Raw genomic sequence first — 20,409 nt, 5'->3', positions numbered from 1 at the left:
CCCCCGCCAGCGGGGCGCTCTGTGGGACCGACTCCCCGCAGTCCTCCAACCCCGCCCCCTGCCGGAGCTGCGGAGTCTGCTCTTGCGCGGAGCCCCGGGGTTGTGGTGCCGGCGCGGAGGAAAGGGAGATCCGAGCCCTGCCCCCCCCCCGACAGGAGGTTTTGTTTGTTCCCTGCTGTCTCCCGCCTTGCCCCCTTAACCGCCCCCCCCCCCCGCTTTCCTTTCCTGCCACCCAGTGGCCGGCCGAGGAACTGCAGCTTAACACCCGCCCGGAGGCACGGGCGGTTTTCACGGATTCGGGCTGTGCCATTTGTAAAACCGTCCTGTGGAGGCTCCTCCCGAGCGCTGATATGTAAATACTAGCAGCTGGTTGCTTCAGTGCCCCTGTGTCTTGTCACCTCTTCCTCACCCCAGCCGCTCCGCATGCGGTCTCCTTCCTAGCTCTTACCCTTCCTCCTACAGCCCCTCTTCCTTGCTTTTCTGCTCAGCAGATCCTCCAAACTGAGCCTCACCCTAGCGTTCGCCAACCACCCCGCTGCTTGCATGTCGCATCCCTTTCTCTGTGTCTGTTTAGTCTGTTTACACTGGAAGCTCTTTGGGGCAGGGACTGTTTATCCAACTTTGTACAGGGCCTAGCACCAACAGGCCCTATTCTAGGTTAGGCCTAAATTCTATTTTATAATCAATCAAGACGCTTCTGCCAACTCAGACTGATATTTGTCATTACACCTTCAAGGTTCATCTAGAAATTTTCTATCAGTGTTCATAAGCAAGCAGATTTTTCATTTGCTTTTGGGTATATAATGTGAGACATTGGGTATCAGTGCTTGGCTACATGGATTCTCTCTTCATCCATTTAGTTTGTAATTAGGCCGTATTCCATGCCGTTTAGAGTTGATGGGTCCAATAACCTCTAGCTGTTCAGTTACTTTATGGGATTAAGCAATACAATTTTCTTCCTTCCCCACTGGTACGAAAAAGGCTTTTCTTTACTATTAGCACAGCTCCTTGACTTTTCAAATGCAGTCAGCAGTGGTAAAGTAAGTTTATTTGCGATTTTTTTGTATTTGTACTGCTGTAGCATCTTGGAACCCAGCATGTCTCTCCTCCAGGCAGGTTGCTTGGTTCATGTGAATTTTTCAAGAATCCCCAGACCTGTTTTTTAATCAATTTCCCCCCATAAGCTCTTTCTCACGCCCAAGTTTTTTGAAGACAACCATTTGTGGGTGTATCAATGCTATTTCCTGCCCTCACTACTTAATGGCCTCTATTACTCATGAGCACCATAGCAGTTTAAATGCCCACTCCCCTGTCTTTAAATAGAATCTAGGTACCCAGAAAGTGTGTTTATTTCATAGAAGCAGCTGACATTTTAAAGATTTTCATGAGAAAAAAATATTCAGGATTTTAAACTCTTCTATTCCCTATTTCAGATCACACAGGAGTACATGCAAGATAACTATAGCTTCTTTGGTCAATCAAATCTTTAAATATATATATAGGCAACAAGGAATCTTTCTATAGTACTTACAAAGAGTTATTGTTAGAATTTCCACTTTTAGGAGAAAACCCAGCAGGAGTGCACTGGAGAGCACATAAGGCTACCCAGAGTTGCTGGCAGCTTATTCCATGTGCCTTTGGAAGATTTTTTTTCTTTTAATGTAATGGGGGGGGGGGTAACATTTTTTATTTGTAAAAATCAGCCATAAATTTGCCTAAGAACCAAAAAGCAGAAAGTGTCCAAAAACCTTTCTGCACAGGATCTCTCTGACCTTTTCAAATAGGAAATCAACAAGATCTGCCTTTAACTCTCCCCTCCACCTTTTCTGTCGGTCTTGAGTCAGGCCCTTTCCTCATCCCTTGACTACTGTCCTCTCCTCCTCTCTGTGCTTGATACTAGTTATATTTTCCCAAGTCCATTCAAAATGCTGCTGGCTCTTCTCTTTGACCACATTACTCCTTTCAGTCTTTCTTGGCTTGCAATCTCTACTGTATTAGATATTCTTACCTTTCCCATTTAGCCCCACCCTATCAGATCTAAAGTACCGAGCTGTCAATTACCCCACCTGTGCTCTTGCATTGATGCCAACATCAATTGCCCATGTATCTTTAAGGTACCTCCATACCTTCTACTATGCCACTAGCTGTGTATTGAAAATCTTCCCATCAAAACGTGAGAACTTTATCCTCTTAAATCGTCCCTTAATACCTACCTCTGCCCTAAAGCATACAAATCACTGCTGACCTAGTTAGGCAAGTGCAAGCTGCAACTTTTGATCATAATGGTCCCTTCTGACCTTAGTATCTATGAAACTTTGTGTTTCTGCTAACTGTTCACGTTATCATGTCCTCCCAACCCACTCCCATTCTATTTGTTTGTTTTGTCCACCTACTGAAGTCTGTCCAAAACCTAGACTTGTGAGCTTTCTGGGGCAGGGACCATCTTTTGTGACTTGTCTGTACAGTGTCTGGCACAATGCAGTGCATCTCTCATACTTGGTGGTGGTTCCTTGGAGTTGTAATATAGATTATCATAAAAAGAAAAGGAGTACTAGTGGCATATTTGAGCATAAATTGGTTAGTCTCTAAGGTGTCACTAGTACTCCTTTTCTTTTTGCAAATACAGACTAAAACGGCTGCTACTCTGAAACCACAGATTATCATAGAATATCAGGGTTGGACGGGACCTCAGGAGGTCATCTAGTCCAACCCCCTGCTCAAAGCAGGACCAATCCCCAATTTTTGGCCCAGATCCCTAAATGGCCCCCTCAAGGATTGAACTCACAACCCTGGATTTAGCAGGCCAATGCTCAAACCACTGAGCTATCCCTCCCCCATATATAATATAATCACACCCTAAATTGTATCCTCTGGATTATTAGCCAAAATTTTTGGTGTACTCTTAACTCAAACAGCTTGCTTCCATGTGGAAACATCTGATGTATTAATATTCCAAAGTCAATAAAAATGTTTAAGTTGTTCAGTGCCCCAGGACCGCTGTAACAGTTGGCAAAGGCTTTTCCACAGAAGCCTCAGGCCTACCTTGATTAAAATAATCATGAAGGTGACCACTGCAAGTCAGAAAGAAGGGACATGTTTTTGCATCCCCATAGCGATTAATCAGTGTGCAGTGGCAGTCTCCTGGCATTGATACTGTGAGGGAGATGGGAATTGTGTGGAGGGGATGGGGAGAGAAAAGTGAGACCCTCCTTCTCACACTGGGACTCCCCTCCACCCGAGAGGGTCCTTTGAGTCAGAACAGCTACACTGCAATTTTATAGCCCCACAGCCTGAGACCTCTGAGCCCGAGTCAGCTGACACAGGCCATCCATTGGGTCTACTGCCTTAGGCAACAATCACGGACATACAACCTAGCTATGGAGTGAGGAAAAATCATACGCTCAGACACCCTGAGGGTAAGCAGTGTTCAGCTGATAAAGTGAAAGCCAGTCCAGGGCGGTGTGTGGATTCTGGTTCATTTATTGAGCACATGACAGATCAGACATAGACAATGTAAAATCACATGTATTACCTGTACTTAAAAAAAATTACAATAAATTACTGAAGAATTAGTAAAAGCAATTTTACTAGAGTTGCTCTCCAGAGGTACATGACAGAGGAGGCAGAGAATTAAGAAATATGCATTGGCTGTGAATACAGAGAGAACACCACAAAAGGAAGTAACACTGAACATCGCATAAAATGGTACCTTACTTGGGAACATCCATCAGCTGGCTCCAGTCTTTGTCATCCCTGTCTGTTCTGAACACCAGCCAGAAGCACCAATGTGGCTCACCCTCAGTACTGGGTCTGCACCAGCCCCATGCTAACATTCTTGCTCTCTGCCAGTGAGGCACATGCCACTGGAACACAGATGCTTTTGTAATGAGATGAACAGGTCTGTATGAAAAGAAATGATGATGCTTCCTGGGAGGGGAGGCCCTCCCACAGGGAAGTTACCGTTTCCAAATGGAGTGTCTACTTTCCTCTGGTCCACAGTTAATTTGCAGAGGGTAATCTGTAGCTGCACTCCCTCCAGCTATATAAGCTTTTAAACTCGCAGGTGAGCTAGTCTGTTCAGATTTCAGGTATTAGAGTGATGGCTGAGAGGAGAGCACCACAACTTTGCTCCCGCTTCTGCTTTACTTCTCAGGACTGAGGTGTAAACAGCTCTTTGGACTCCTGTTGTACAGGCAGCCTGGAGATGCACATGCTCCTGGAAAGCCCTGTACTTCAGAGAGCCTACAGGGAACAGTCACAAGTGGCACCAGGTGCTCATGTAAGTTTTCTGCCTCATACAAATTAGATCTGCTGTGGCCCTGTCCACAGTGAGAAACTGATCTGTTAAGGTTCTACCAAGTGATATATTTGCTCTGTGATAATTCAGTGATTGACATGGGCTCTGTAAGCCCGGGTCATACATTGATATTTGACTGGTTTATGACAAATTTACTATGGATCTTTTTAAAAATCAGATCCATCATTAGTATATTAAAATGAAGTAAAATATTGCCAGGAAATTAAATTACAGAAGATATTTTCCTTTTAAAAGCTAATGGCTGTGCTGACAGAAAGGTTGTGAACAAACTAATGTCAGAAGCAACAAGAGTAAGAAAAACAGATCTGTGTACCAACAGCTTGTAACAACTGGGCTCCAGTAAGCTGATTTCCAGTTTAGGACTTGCATCCACGATCTAAACCCTTGGCAGACCCAATATCTTTTTGGGTCCTACTGCTTCTTATGCATCAATGTCAAGGAGCTTGCGGCTTCAGACACAATTCAAAACCATCAATTCCTTGCGTCAAAGAGTTAAAAACAGAGGCTTAGAAAACAAGTGTTTACATGACACTTTCTTGTAAAATGTTGAAAAACCACACGCTACTGGGATGGCAAATCACATCCATAGAAGCCTCCAGATTTGAGAAACTACTGAATTAAAGTCTCAGGATGCTGGGAGCAATGGGATACGATTGCAATACATTTGTCAAGTTACAGTACTGTATCTAAGAACCTAATAAGACTATTTTATAGGCCAAGGACTGAGAGCACTTAGACATACTGCTTAGATCACAGAGTGACAGCCAAAGACGTACAGAGTTTCAAGCTGGGCTGCATCTTCTGTACAAAACTACCCAGGAATCTATAGCAAATGAGGACAGGGCATGGAGTGGCTGTGTTTGAAATAAAACTTCATTAAAAAAGATAACCAGAGGCAGACATGCATAATTTACAGTGGTAATTGCAAGCCTATGGGGCTATCGAGTTCTAATAGCTTTCATGCTCTTGAGAATGTAATGTAATTCCACCAAGCCAGGTCTCCAGAGAGGTGTCTATGTTAAACAGCCACTGTGACAAGCCACTTATTCAGCAGAATCTACTGTAGTTGTTGTGTAGTTATTGGTCTGGGTAAAAAAACTCCTGCCATCTGCCCAATGTCTATAGCCTCACCCTTTATCACCTGAGACATTACTGCTTTCCTTGAGTTCAGCCTGACACTGAGGAGGAGAGATCATAGTCACTGGATGAGCTGAACTGCCTCTCTACTTTCTTCTGCTCTTTTATCTTCAGGCCAATGTCGACCTTCTTCTCAAAGTAGTTTACCAGGGCTGTCTCTGTAAGCATGGAAGCCAAGATCTGCTCAAAGGAGATAGACCAGTCAGTGTCAATGGTGCTGCCATACCTTGCAGCTGAACTGCTAGCTTCACAACCAACCAGGACTGTGTCATCTGCAATATCTTCACACTGCAGGGAACCCGTGCTAACCATGGAGTAGGAAGACATGGACATATCGTCTTTGGTTTCATCATCTGACGGGAGCTGTATAGGAGATCCTGGTCCTTCTCCACCATCCCCATCTCCTGGAGTTTGTTTTTCCTGATGGGTTTTTCCAGCCTGGATATCGCCAGAAGCTCTGTCTTCAGGGTCAGCTTGGGGTTGCTGCTCCACTGCTGAATTTTGACTGTGTTCAGACGTTGGTGACTCCTCTTCACTTTCAGCATCGGTATTATTTGCTTTGCAGTCATCAGTCTTCTTCATGGGTCGGTTGGAGAATTTTTTTCCAACTTCCCCAATTCGTAGGAGGAGGCTGGCTACAGTGGCAATGGCATGGTACAGCTCTTGTTCAACTGGGTCCTCACTGAACATGTTGTAAAGGGTCTTGCATAACTCTATAAACTGCTCCTTTAAAAACAGAAAATGAAACCACAGCAAAGATTATGAAACCTCCACTAAATCTACAATGGTGGATGAACTATGAGCCACCTACTGAGAAGCAGTGACTCCTATTAGATCATCCTGTATTAGATCATGCCCTCCAAGTAGCAGCTTATGTTGTCATGATGCAGGACACTTACTAATATGTAGTCTAATATTTTGCATAGTGCTCCATCTTCCAAAGGTAGTGAAAACCCTAGGCAGTGTATAAGTCAGGGGAATGGCATTAAGGGGATGTTTGAAACACACTGCACTGGAGGGGAGCCTTTGTTTAGAGTTCTAATTGGAGGAGGAGGGTTAAATGTACCTGATTTTCACCACTGGAAATATGTCTTAAGTTTGAAACAAAATTAGTTTAGTTTATAAGTAAAATCTCAAACTAGTCCTCCATCGGATGCATGTCCATATAATAGAACCACTAGAGTTTGACATCATTAGAACTCTAAATATTGAAACAGCAAGGAATGCTGTAAGGGTTAAAGTGTATTGGCAGAACTGTGAGCCTGCTGTATCCTGCCTTACTCCATCCCTGCTGTAAATCGTCAACTGGAAACACATTCTCAGTTCACTTCCTACCTGGTTCATTTTCGGGAGATCCTTGATGGTTTCTTTCTTGGAATACTTTTCCTTGGCCCACATTCGCAAGTAGTATCTGTAATCCTGGGGGCTGGTACCCTTCTCCTCTGCAAGGCAAAGCTAGATCATTAGAGTCAGGGGATTAATGGATTGAGATGCCAAACCAACCAAGTTTCCTTCTCTGACAAGGTTACTGACCTAGTGGATGGGGAAGAAGCAGCAGACATGATATATCTTGATTTTAGCAAGGCTTCTGATACTATTCCACATGACATTCTCATGAGCAAACTAGGGAAATGCAGTCTAGAAGAAATTACTGTAAGGTGGGGGCACAACTGGTTATAATACTGTACTCAAAGAAAAGGAGTACTTGTGGCACCTTAGAGCCTAACTTTTATTAGAGCATAAGCTTTCGTGAGCTACAGCTCACTTCATCGGATACATACAAGCTTATGCTCTAATAAATGTGTTAGTCTCTATGGTGCCACAAGTACTCCTTTTCTTTTTATGGATACAGGCTAACACGACTGCTACTATGAAACCTGTACTCAGAGAGTAGTTATCAATGGTTTCCTGTCAAACTGGCGAGAAATATCTAGTTCAGTCCCACAGGTGGATCTAGTACTATTCAATATTTTCATGAAGGTCTTGGATAATGGAGTGGAGAGTATGCTTATCAAATTTGTTTATGACATCACACTTGCAAACACTTTACAGGATAGGATTACAATTCAAAACAACCTTGACAAATTGGAGAATTGGCCCAAAATTAACAAGATGAAATTTAAAAAGGCCAAGTGCAAAGTACTACACTTAGCAAGGAAAAATAAAGCTCACAAATATGAAATGGGGAATAACTGAGTAGGTGGTAGTCCTGCTGAAAAGGATCTGGAGGTTATAGTGCATTGCAAATTGAATGAGAGTAAATAATGTGATGCAGCTGTGAAAAAGGCTGACATCATTCTCGGATGTTTTAACAAGAGCATCATATGTAAGACAGGCGATAACTGTCCCACTCTACTTGGCACTGGTCGCCTCAGCTGGAATACTGTGACAATTCTGGGTGCCGCACTTTGAGGAAGATGTAGTCAAAGTGGAGAGAGGACAAACGTGATAAAAAGTTTAGAAAACCTGATTTATGAGGAAAGGTTAAAAAACTGGGCATGTTTGAAAAATGAAGACTGAATGGGGCCCTGAAATTTGAAAATGGTTATGTTAAGGCCTAAAAAAACACTGACCAATTATTTTCCATGTTCATTGAAGGATGGACAAAAAGTAATTAGTTTAATCCACAGCAAGGGAGATTTAGGTTAGAGGTTAGGAAAAATTATAAGGGTAGTTAAGCACTGGAATAGGCTGCTAAGGAAGGTTGTAGAATCACTGGAAGTTTTTAAGAACAGGATGGACACACATGTCAGGCATTGTCTAGGTTTACTTGTTCCTGCCTCAGTGCAAGGAGGCTGGAATAGATAACCTCTTGACGTCCCTTCCAGCCCTACATTTCCATGATTCTATGCTTGCAAGAATACTGTTTTAGAGGATTTCACTGACAGGACTCAGGAGACGAGACCACAGGGAACGGCACTCTGCTTTTAGAGTTTTTCTTATGTGATGCAGAGGAGCAAAACTAACACTTCTGCAATCAGCCTGGCAGGTATGAAATAAACTCTGCTTTTCTGTAAATTTTGCAGTTCTGCAGTTCATGGCTGGTGAGTTAAGGCCTCTCTAGCGCATCAAGACCCTTTCAGCTTGGAGGCTGTTACCATATCAGAATCAGCAAGACATAAAAATTCCCTAGACCACATTACATTGTGCCTCTTTCCATGAGCAAAGCCTTGAGAGGTTTCCTATGCTAGAGTAAAAGGGGTAGGAGTTAAAAAACTTGACATTACATGAATGACAAAACTGGGAAATGCCGGGAGCTACTAATTGTCCACATTAGGGACTAGTTAGTTACCTTTTTCTTTGGAATCCCCATTTCTCCCTCCTCTGTCTTCCTGAGTAGCTGCTTCTAAACAAACATTGATATTAGAAAAGTGACTCAGCGAATATTCTATTACTGCACAGTGTACAAGACAAACTTACATATCCAGTATAGTACAGACATGAGTATTTTTAATAAAATTAGGGCTAGCTTTCCTACACCATTCCCCTACAGTATATAGCGGGACTGAAAAAGCCACAGCTTGAAAAATCTACTTGCACACAGTAAGTAGGAAGCTTTTCCAGGTGAGTATCAAGTTTGCAGAATGTGAGTTTACATTTTAAAAAGTTCATAAGCCCTGTGATTCCAAAGGTTACCTGTTACTCATATTTGGAAAGTCAACTCCTTGGGCTGTGAGGCGTCTCCTAAAATTTCCAAGACTCATGGCATTGTCTAACATAGCAGTTGTCTTAATTTTTTCCACTGGTGCAGCTTAACAGCTGGTAGCAGTGATGCTGGCAGACTAGGTGCCAGTTCATGCTAAGGTCCCTAGGTTTCAACTGAACACTGACAAATACATAACTGGAAACAGTCTGGCTCCCCCATGTGTTAGTATTATTAAAATAGGCCTTAGTTATAAAAATGTGTTTAGACTTTATGGAATGCTTGTAAATTGCTGCATGCATTAATCTCACTTATAATATCTGTATCCCATGTCATAAGGTAACACATACAGGTAATGCTCTGTTACTGCGAATCACCCAGTCAGGAGAGAAGCATTACCAAGTGTGAAATACTAGCTTGCCACAGGTGTTATCTCCTGTCCAACAAAAGAAGACCCATAAACAGTAGACAAATCACTGTGGAACATGAGAGGACAAAAAACTGTTGATTGCTCTCCTCATCCCTGACTGAAAAGGAGACATGCAACTGAATTCCTCCCAACAGCTGAACTTGCAACTTGAAGCGGAAGGGGGAAAGCAGTAAAAGGTGGTAACAAGGAGAAACTGTATCTTTTATGCTGCTTGGGCTCTGAGGGGGCAAGTACTAGTAAGCATAAGCAAAAGATCCCCAATGCTTAGCCTGGGTTAGCCCTAAGGGACATATAGAACTTGCATATTATAGAAGTTTCAATTACCTTTTGAAACAGTGGAACTCATTTGTGTGAATGTGTTTACCTGCTTTAACCTTGTAAATAACTAGTTTCCTTTTCCTAGTTAATAAATCCTTAGATGGTTTATTATAGGACTGGCTACAAGGGTTGTCTTTGCTCTAAGATCTAAGGTGCAATTGACCTGGCGTAACTGACTGGTCCTTTGGGACTGGGAATAACCTGAATATTGCTGTAGTACTTGGTGTAAGGGACCATCTATCACAAAGGTAAGCTTATCTGGGTGGCAAGATAGATCAGAGTACGCAAGGGGACTATCTGTGACTTCATGTTGAGGCTGTATAGTGCTTGAGGAGTTCACACTTGATAATAGGTTAGTGAAATCTAAGTGCAGAACTCACAACTAATTTGGGGTTTGTGCCCTGCTTCTTAACAGTCTGCCCTGAGGTTGTTATTCACATTCTTGAGCCACCACAGGACAGCTTGACATTAGCAATGGTAGAAGTTTGAAGAAAAGTGTTAGCATTACACAGCCTGTGAATGAATAGACGAATAGGCAGGAAAGGTAAGAGGGAGAAGGAGAGATTGATGGGATAAGTGGGCAAAGAGAAATATGGTACAAAGGGATAGGTAGGAAAAGAGCACAATATTGGGAAAGGAAGAGAGAGAGAGCTAAGGATGAGATGAAATAGACATGGAAGTTAACTAAGCCCCATGATCTATTATAAGAAAGAAAAAGTGGAATGAGCCCCAGAAAGGAAAGAAGATACAACAACAGCAAGAGAAATTAAATATATAAAGATGATGGAACAGTATTAGATAAATATATTATTCAGATGTCACCAGTGTTATTTGAGTAATTTATTTGACACTGTTATTCAACCAGCTCTTTAGAGTAGGGGTCTCCAAACTTTTTGAATCACACACCCCCAGGGCCAGCTCTGGGTAAGCAAAAAAAAAAAAAGAAAAAAAAAAGAGCAGCCGCCAGTGTGCCGCCGAAGACGGAGTGGGAGAGCAGAGCTGCGCTCCTCCTGCCGCGCACCCCCACGGATGGTCTTGCGTGCACCCCACTTTGGAGACCACTGCTTTAGAGGGTCACACCTTATTTGGCTAATACATTATTCAATACATATTAGTGAAATTTATCAAATAATATACTTAATCCTTTTATTCTGCTATTTGATCAGCCATAGCAGTAAGTTAAATTTTAAAAAGCGTATTAAATAGAAAGTTGATTGACAATGCTGTAGTACACATTAAATACTACACAACTCTTCCTTCCTTTAAGCTGCAAGGCTCTGGAGAAGCCCTGGTGATGGCAATGCTATCTTTACATTGGCTAATAGACCTAGTTCTCAGCCTAGTAGGTGTCAAGTAAATTTTTCAATGGGAATAGCCATTGCCAAATTCCACTGGAGGAACTATAGGTCAAACTTTTTCTCAAGGCCAAAGCCTCGAATTAAAATTAGTCACCTTCGGTTATAACAGAGTTGTAGTCCAGTAGATAGAATAAACACAGTTACTGAAAGGCATCTAAAATGCACATGAGGCAAGCAAACCAAGTGCTAGGTATAGCATTGCATGTATAGAGGGAGGGCCAGTGGAAAGCAGCAATAAAATAATTTCATGGTATTTTACATGGCGCTTCAGTGCTGGCAGATTATTTTAGCATAACAACAAAGAGCTCAGCATGTGTGCACACCCTAGAGACTAACCTTGAGACTCACAGTGCAAGAAGAAATCCAGCTCTGAGACAAAAGGAGATACTGGAGCAGCAGAGAGAGGGTTTGAGGGCAGGGTAAATCCAAGGGAAAACAGAGAGTGGGCCAGACACAGAGACACACATAAAGGAGGTGGGGAAAAAAAAAAAAAAAAGACACAGTGAGACTCCCTGAACTTGAAAACAGGAAAGACAGGTTGGTAAAAGCAGACAGCATCATTAATGTTCCTCCTCAGCAGTCTGCGTGAGAGTGTTTCACAGCATGCTGCATTCTCTTCTAGAAAAGCAGAGATTAAACAGCCCATCAACTCACTCATCTTCCCCATGCAACAATGAGAAGCAACCCTAAAACATTTCTACTGATTAACCCTGCTTTCGAGGGTCACCATTCAAACTGCACAGACTTGTGCGACACTTGCAGCCTTCATCTCTTAGGTTAGAGCAGGTGTGAAGTTACCTTCTGTCGAGATATCCTCTGTGAAATAACTTGTGGCCTCCAGAGCAGACTCAGCCTCTTCTGAGATCAGAGCTGTACATGTAGAGAAAGACAGAGAGAGAGAGCAGAAGATGATTGGGTTACTGAGGTACCTCTCCCCTCCCATCTGCCATAGAATATCAGGGTTGGAAGGGACCTCAGGAGGTCATCTAGTCCAACCCCCTGCTCAAAAGCAGGACCAATCCCCAGTTAAATCATCCCAGCCAGGGATCATGTAACATCCCTATGGAAACTTACTTACACTGATAATTCATATATATCAATGGTTCGGTTTTTGGGTTTTTTTTAATATTTAGCAGTCCTTCAATGCAATTTAGTAGCTGGAAATGAGGCTGGCTATGTAACCAGCTTTCTGCAGATCATCAGCAAATTCTTCATAGATCAGTCTGAGAACCACTGAGGCAGGCTATCCATTCATTCCCCTCAGTAGGTGAGAACACAAAAAAAGCTTTATTGAAATATCTAGCAAAACATGTAAGGATGCTCCTCAGCCAATGTGATAGCTACCATTGGGTGTCAGAGAAGGAGGGAGAAGAGATCACTCACCCGGAGGCAGGTGCAATTTGTAAAGTAGTTTAAGCTTCTCAGTCAGGTCACCATGATACATCCCACCTGTGGGGGAAAGGATGAAATAAATAGCCCTTAGTGTTAAGAGTCACCGACAGCTCACAGGGGCCATCAAACAGACCCCTAGAGTTCCCATAGAAGCAAGGGGAAGCTGAAAAGATATGCAGTTACAGCTCCTGTACAGAAAGAAATCTGTGCGGCTGCATTCTGCACAACGTCTAACTTGTTTAGCAAGAAGGCATTTCTCATTCTGTAATGACATTGTCCTCCCTCCTGGATGAATTCTATTGTCTCTCTATGGTTATGTGCTCAGAACAGTGGAAAACTTTGCTAAAACATTCCACAGCATCTCTAGAAAAGACACTTACTCATTCCTGTAACAAACTCCTTGAAGTTAATGAGAGAGTCCCTGTTCTCATCTAGAAGCCGGAACATTCGCCCTGCCAGCACAGGTGTGTGGAGGCCACAGGACCAGAGGGTTAGACTGGCAAACAGCTCTCTGAACTGCTCCAGGTCAATGCGATACTGCTCCAGGTAGGGCAAGCTCTGATCTCGGTGGGCAGCTGCAGTGCGGCTGCTCCCCCAATAACAACTCGTCAGGTGTTTTGCCTTTGAGGGGAAAGGGTTAATAGGTCAAACCATTAATAGTTACACAAACCTTCATTCTTAGGGACTCAATTAAACCTCACGGACAAAGACACTGCATAGCCAGAGAAGAAACTTTTGCTCATACATCTATTTTTCTCCTCCCCTTATTTATTCCTAAGGTCCATGTGTGATCATGGCTGAGCTCTGAGAAATGAAGGAAGAGGATTTGATCAAACTAGAAAAAGACTGATTTCAAGGAGAACAAAAGGCACTATCAGATTTGGATGAAGACTCAGGCAGAGATTTGAGTACATAAGATTTGTCACAGTGCTAGAATGAAAGTTTTATGAATAAGTCATACCATCTTACTTTGCTACGTCTACAACATCGTGCAACTGAGTATTTCAAAGGCATCAAAAACACCGAGTCTTATTGCTCTCATGAGGTATGGAACTTTCATCCCATTTTTACATACGGGCAAACTGAGGCACAGAAGGGTTAAGTGACTTGCCCAAGATTACAAAGCAAGTCAGTGGCAGAGCTAGGAATAAAACCAAGGTCTTCTGAATCCAAGTCCTCTACTCTAGCCACTAAACATTCCTTTCCAGCATTGCCAGCATCTCTCCCTGATGAATATCATTTAAATGCTGTGAACAGTTTTCCATCACCTTTGTAAAAAAAACAAAAAACAAAAAAAAAACCCAGACATACTAGAGCCGGTCTCACTGGCACCATGTACCCCAGAGCCCCACTTCTGCTTTTGACAGATCAGATTCTGGATAGAAATACAATGCTATTACTACCCCATCCACTCAATCTTGGTTATCTATCTGTATATCTGAGGCAGAGTGACTAGGACACATTCTTCCCCATGCCAGGTCCCTACCTTGAACACCACATAAAGCTCTTCTAGTTGTTCCATAGAAAAACCAATGTCACCAGATATAGCTCGGACCTAAAGTAAGGGAGAGAAACAGAATGAACATTTATTTATTACTCCTAAACTGGAAAATTTATTCACTTACTATAAGAAACAATATTTCATATACCATGAAAAAGGCCAAGAGACTTGACTAAGGTACAGAGGAGGAAGGAGTGTTATAGTGATTTTGAACTGAAGGAAAACAGTCTCACCTCTCTGAGTTGCTAGGACAGGAACATGCCAGCAACTGCTGACACAAAGAACAGCTGTACCCTCCTTGAACGAGGAGGGTAAACACAGTAAAAAGCTGCTCAAAGTGTTAAGTATGTTTTCTGCTCTGACTGCATTGTAATTGGAAGTGAGAACAAGTGACATGTCACCTCTTTGCCTTTGTTTCACTTTTTGGCTTTCTAATGCCTCTATTGTCAGACATCTATAGCGCAGGTGCTACAGTGAGAGGGGCAAAGGGAACAGGTTTCACAACTGGCACAAATAGAAGAGTAAAGTGGCAGTAAGATGCAGATGCTCCTCCTCCGTCCTAGTCCTCTGTGGGTTCCCAACATCACAGCACACACTCTGGGTGGGAAGGACAGCAGTATCTACCATCCTGCAACCCTCAAAGAGCCAAGATGAAAAGTAACAAATACAGGCAGCTCTAACAAATGGAAAGTGTTACAAAGCCTGTTGTGGCTCATACTGGCAATGATTTGCCTATAATTCTACCAGGATCACATCTTCGCACTTCAACTGTTTCCTCTGCTCTTCAGCCCAACTTGTTAGACTAGATCAATGAGAGCTAAATGTCAGCAGATATATTTTCCACATTAACCATCATCCCTTTAGTCACCACATCCTGGGTTTGCTATAGAGCAGATTTTCAGAGGACTCAAAGCAAAATGTCCTACATTAACATGCCAACTGGTAGCTCATTTAATCTGGGTGTTACATACCACACTCCTCTTGGCTGTGTCCTCCAGGGATTGGATCACCTTCAATCTTTGCTTAAAGCGCATCTGCTCAATGTCATCTGCCCTCAAGTTGCTGAATTTCTACAGTAAGGAAGAAAAGCACATTGGGTCACCCCCATGTACCAATGAGACAAGTCTCACATTCAGTGACATATTGTTCCCCAAATCAGGAATCACCTTAGAAGTGACCTGAAAGGGAAAAAATGACTTTTTGTCAATAGAGATGGTCTGCTAAGACTCTTTTGTTAAGGGTGGGTGGGAAGTATAAAAACATGTGATGAGATGTGCTAGCACTCATTAGGAATCCATATTCAAATTGAGTGATGTACCTGTAAGGGGGCAGGGCTTTTTCTCAACAGCACTAATCAGAGAAGTAAAATGATTTGGATGCTGCTGCTTAAACAAGGAAGGAACAAGAAAGAATGAACAGTCAGAAAGAGTAGTGCTTTGAAGGAAGAGAGCGCAATGACAGAAACAGGATTTCCTTGAGCAGGACACAAACTGGCACAAGTTAGTGAGAAAACGAGACTAGAAAGCAACGTACGCTGTATGGGAAGAACAGTATAAGGGTGATCTGAAGGGAGAAGAAAAGGACAATGACAGAAGACAGAGAGGAAGAGAGTAGCAGAGAAAAGAAATCCACCTGAAAAACTAAGTCTTTTCCCAATTTTCCTCATTGCATTGAGGGAGAGGATGTGTCAAGTGTGCATTGATAACTGCCCTGGTAATTAAACATAAAAATAAACTATTTTCTCCCATGCAAGTATACTGTTGTCATCATCCATGAAGAGTTACTTCTGCAAAAGTGTAATTGGGAACCAGGGAGAATGCCTGCTATTTCTGTAATATGGCCTATTGGATTCGTGGCTGCTGCTGCCACCAATCCCAGGTTAGCAGACTCCAGGTCATCCAGCTATCATCACAACACAGACACCGCAGAATGGGATTCATGGGCATGCCAAACCTGGCACGATGAGTTTCGTGCAGATACGTTACTCACAACTCTCCAAAAGTTTATCCCCAAAACATTCCTTTTTCATTCCAATATTCAGTAATTAAGTTGCCTCTACAATTCCCTGGCATTAACTCACCCCATGTGCAAAATAACAGTCTAAAGCTTTTCTCCAGAGAGTGGAGGGAATCTCTGACCTATCAGCTTTAGTAGGCACTGAGAATCAATTTTCAATTTTAGTTAGCATGGTTGGTGAGATTTCATGGAATCTGAAAAGAAGAACAGAGTTGAAGTCCCACCATATTTAACATGAAGACTTGTGGCCCAATTCTGCATCCCTTGCATAAGGCCTAAGAATATGGATTATCTACATTACAGGGAAAATTTGATCTAAGCTACACAATTTGAGTTATGTGAATAGCGTAACTCAAATCGACGTAGCTAAGATCTACTTACCGCGGGGTCTACACTACGCAATGTTGACAGAGCGTCTCCCATCGACTCCCCCTACTCTTCTCGATCCAGTGGAGTACAGGAGTTGACGGGAGAGTGATCTGTGATTGATTTAGTGGATCTTCACTAGACCTGCTAAATTGACCACCAATACATCGATCACCGCAGCATCAATCCTCTGGTAAGTGTAGACAAGCCCCTAGTGAAGCCAATGAGTCTTGGCTACACAAGGAATGCAGGACTGGACCTTAAGTGGCAAAGATCACTCAAGTAAATATTAATCTTGCCTCTGACCTCATAGGATGTTTTGATGAGTTCAAAGATGTCAATTTCAAGCGGTGGCTCATCTCCACTTGTGAGTAAGGCATGCAGGTGTGGGATAGGTGGAGAAATACTCTGCCGATTTACTACATTGTCCAGGTACCTGTGGGGATAAACAAGAACAAAGGCAGGGCTCTGGATTAACACAATCTCAAGAATTAACAAAAAAGCAAGTAAGATCTTAAACATACTATTTCCACTTCCTTTGGACAATCAATCTCATTGGCTGGAATAAATTTATTTCTTCCCAGCTAGCCTGCCTAGCACCACTGATGTCTTTCACTCTAGTACAATCAGTTCTCGTTTAATTCTTCAGAGCACCTGAAACTTCTGAGATTTCAGAAAAATAAGGTGCAGGTGGTGGCATGTTTGGAATGGATCAACATTTAACTTTGCTACAGGAAGCCTTCTTACATTTGCTACATTACAGGAAGATTTGCCTCATCAGGTTTTAGGATGCTCCCCCCACTAGGAGCTGTTACTGACAGTGAATCAGAATTCTCCCTAGATTTGGTAGCAGCAACCTTTCAGACTTCAAACTCAAGCTAGACAGCAGGGATACATCATGCCAGGATGGGCCTTGGAAAATATGATGGAACTCTTCAGACCTTAGCTTTCTATCGTGAGACCCCATTTTCTGGATGCTGTAGAAGAAAGTCAACTGAATGCTTTTGGATTCTTGAGGGTAGAACAGAATGGGTCTTTCTTCATAGTGTGATGCTGTATGATTGAATGTCACCATTTAGATAATTGATACTGCCATTGTTATACAACTGCAACAAATCTTGTACAAAGTATGTCATGTAAGATGTCGATAGAAAAGTTATGATTTAGTAAGTATGATTATCCTGTTTATATGCATGCATCATTTTAGTATCTGAAGTTATCAATATTGGCTATGTATTGGCATCATACATGTGTGTTGTATTCCTGGGTAACACCCACCAGGTAAAACTTATATTAGGGCCAAACAGCTATGTACTGATGGCCCAGCAAGGACATTTAGCTCTCCCAATGGGCCATACGAAACTCACTCTGCCCAGGTAGCTCTTTCTGTGGACACCTCAGCAAGAATACGGGCCATGGCTACCCCCTGTGAGTCATCAAGCCATGTGAGGACATGGGATATGATCATGTGACCCTGGACTCCATCTTAGGCCAGTAACTTTCCACAGAGACAGTAAATTTCCAGGCACATGGCAAAGGATATAAAAGACTCCTGAGCTATCTCCATTTTGCCTCTTTCCTGCCTTGATTCTCTAGACTGTGGATTTACAACTAAAAGGAGCATTTTGAAATACGAACTGAAGACCTTCTAATCTTTTGGAAGTTATCAGAGAGATTTTACAAGCCAGCAGTCTATTCCATCACTGCTACAAATCTGATATAAGGATGTTGCTATTATTTGTATGTATATGATCAATTAACATTATTCACTCTCTTCTTTTTCTCTTTTATTATTAAAACTTTAGTTTTAGTTACTAAAGGATTGGCATCAGTGTGATTATTGGGTTGAAAGTTCCGAATTATATATTGACCTAGCTAAATGGCTGATTTCTTGGGATTAGGAGAATCCTATATTTGATTAAATTGGTTTTCAGTAACTACTCAGACAGTGTCTGGGTGGGGAGAGAAGGGCTGGAATGCCTAAAGAAACTGAATTTTTGACTTCCTGTTAACCATTGTGGTGAGACAGAAGTTTACTTTTATTACTGGATTGGTATAATCTAATGTTAGAATAACCAGCAGTTTAGGGTGAGTCTGCCTTATTTCTCAGCAGTTTGTCCTGAATTTGGCATCCTCAGCTGTGACCCACTGAGACACCGTGACATCTACTAAAGACAGTTCGAACTGCTAAGCAATGAAGATTGTGAGAGCATGAAAAATATTAAGGATTTCACACCAGAGTGGAAGGGCGAGTACCACTGCCGTTCACTTAATTACAAAGAATAATAATGAGGGCTACCTGCCCAGGACAGTCATGGCTTCGCCTTCATCACAGCAGTTTAGCAGCTTCTCCATGTTGGCATCCAGGATGGCCAGAGACACCTGCAAGATAAGCTTGATGCCCTCGTAGAAGAAGCAGTCAACAATGACCACAGCACTCTCAAAGGGCATGACGCTAAGGAAGAGGGTGAGGAACCAGGAGAGAGAAATGGTGGAAATCACTCCCAACTCCTGCATCTTCTCTGACAGCTGTGGAAGGTAGTCTCGCGTGAGCTCCTCAAAGATGCCTTGGTCCACTAATGCACCTGAAAAGACAAGGGGGAAGTGACAATTTGCTATCGCGGGACTGGGCACAAAGTAATGTAAGTCTATGCTAGTTGGATAAATATTGATTCTAATCACAAATCAGCCAGTTTTCAACAGAACTGAAATCAACTAAGGTTTGGTCATATGTATTTCCTGGTTCCCTCTTTAATATAACTGAAGAGATCTGCATACACATGTGAATATCATGTGATCTGCTACTGTACACCCTGCGGTGAGCAAGTCATTAATTGATCTGTATATCTCACCAGACGAAAGAGTGGTGGGGTGAAAGATTCTTGTTCTAAAAATAATGTCACAGAAGCAGAGAGATTAGAATTGAAGAACTGTGTGGGACAATCACCTACAGCATATACTTTAGTGCTTTATCCAGTCTAATTTTAGAAGTTCCAAGCAATGGAGCTTCCACAACTTCCCTTGGGAGACTATTCTAAAACTGAACTGATCTCACAATGAGGAAGTATTTGATAGTCAGGTTATTTTTTCTCCCCTAATTTCATCTCATCATTCCTATTTATACCCTTGAGTACCAACCTAAATAACTCCTGCCACCATTCCTTTGTGTTTACACCCTTCAAATACTTGGTAGACTTCCCACCCCTTTGTCATGTACACATTTAGCTCTTTTAAATCTTTCCATGTAAGTCTAGCCCGCCAGCCCCTTCCCATTTCTGATTCTCTTCTCTGTCTTCCCTCCAATTAATAGTTGTCTGGTCCTGAAGGGTTAAGAACTGAATTATTCCAGGGAGAATAACTGGATATTTAGAATTTGCAGGAAATTCTTTACACATCATTAATGAGGCCAAAGCTTTCATCGGCTAGTGTCCCATACTCTTTCAAATGCACTATGTTTAATGGTCTGTTAATAAACATGACTCTCCTTCTTTCCTGAGTTCTGCTGATTGTATAATAGAAGGAAGTGCCAGCCCCCATGATGAATTTGACAGACTCACCCACCACCCTGGAATTGTAGTAGTCTGGCAGCATCCGCTCGCACAAGGCCACTAGGATCCAGAAAGCCTCCTCCTCATTGCAGTACAGCAACAGTACCGATGTCACGATGTTCATGGCCTGGCAGCAGGTAGAGGAACACAAACATGCATGGAGAGAAAAATACCACAGTAGCTGAGGGTATTCAGGAAGGTAAATGGGACTCTATAAACGTGAGGTAAATGTGGTTAGAATACTATGCTCCTATGGATAAGGTAGGAGACCAGGAGTCTGAAGATCTATGTTCTGTTTCCAGCTAACCGCTCTTGGCCTCAGCTCCTGCAGCCGTGAAATGGTGATAGCCCCACGCATCTTTGTAAAGCACTTTGATCCATG

The 20,409-nt window shown here is 42.5% G+C and overlaps 1 protein-coding gene across 4 annotated transcripts in view; it reads right to left on the bottom strand.

Annotated features, from left to right (window-relative positions):
• Positions 1 to 3,457: 3,457 nt before the first annotated feature.
• TBC1D9B (TBC1 domain family member 9B) overlaps positions 3,458 to 20,409 on the bottom strand; it is a 38,111-nt gene continuing 21,159 nt past the window's right edge. For 3 of the 4 annotated variants that reach the window (XM_073355370.1, XM_073355367.1, XM_073355366.1), the window contains 12 exons: positions 20,037 to 20,154; positions 18,779 to 19,064; positions 16,786 to 16,915; positions 15,069 to 15,167; positions 14,083 to 14,151; positions 12,977 to 13,217; positions 12,588 to 12,653; positions 12,003 to 12,074; positions 11,541 to 11,591; positions 8,748 to 8,801; positions 6,791 to 6,897; positions 3,458 to 6,181 (listed from right to left, as the gene is read on the bottom strand). In XM_073355370.1, the coding sequence (XP_073211471.1) occupies positions 5,486 to 6,181; positions 6,791 to 6,897; positions 8,748 to 8,801; positions 11,541 to 11,591; positions 12,003 to 12,074; positions 12,588 to 12,653; positions 12,977 to 13,217; positions 14,083 to 14,151; positions 15,069 to 15,167; positions 16,786 to 16,915; positions 18,779 to 19,064; positions 20,037 to 20,154 (1,989 nt within the window). In that variant the 3' untranslated portion in view covers positions 3,458 to 5,485. The remainder of the gene's footprint in view (positions 6,182 to 6,790; positions 6,898 to 8,747; positions 8,802 to 11,540; positions 11,592 to 12,002; positions 12,075 to 12,587; positions 12,654 to 12,976; positions 13,218 to 14,082; positions 14,152 to 15,068; positions 15,168 to 16,785; positions 16,916 to 18,778; positions 19,065 to 20,036; positions 20,155 to 20,409) is intronic. The other variant, XM_073355368.1, reaches the window with a different exon arrangement.

Source organism: Lepidochelys kempii, chromosome 8 (assembly GCF_965140265.1).
Source record: "Lepidochelys kempii isolate rLepKem1 chromosome 8, rLepKem1.hap2, whole genome shotgun sequence".
Lineage (NCBI taxonomy): Eukaryota > Metazoa > Chordata > Testudines > Cheloniidae > Lepidochelys > Lepidochelys kempii.
The sequence above is the reverse complement of the archived record's forward strand: the minus strand, read 5'-3'. Positions and strand labels throughout refer to the sequence as shown.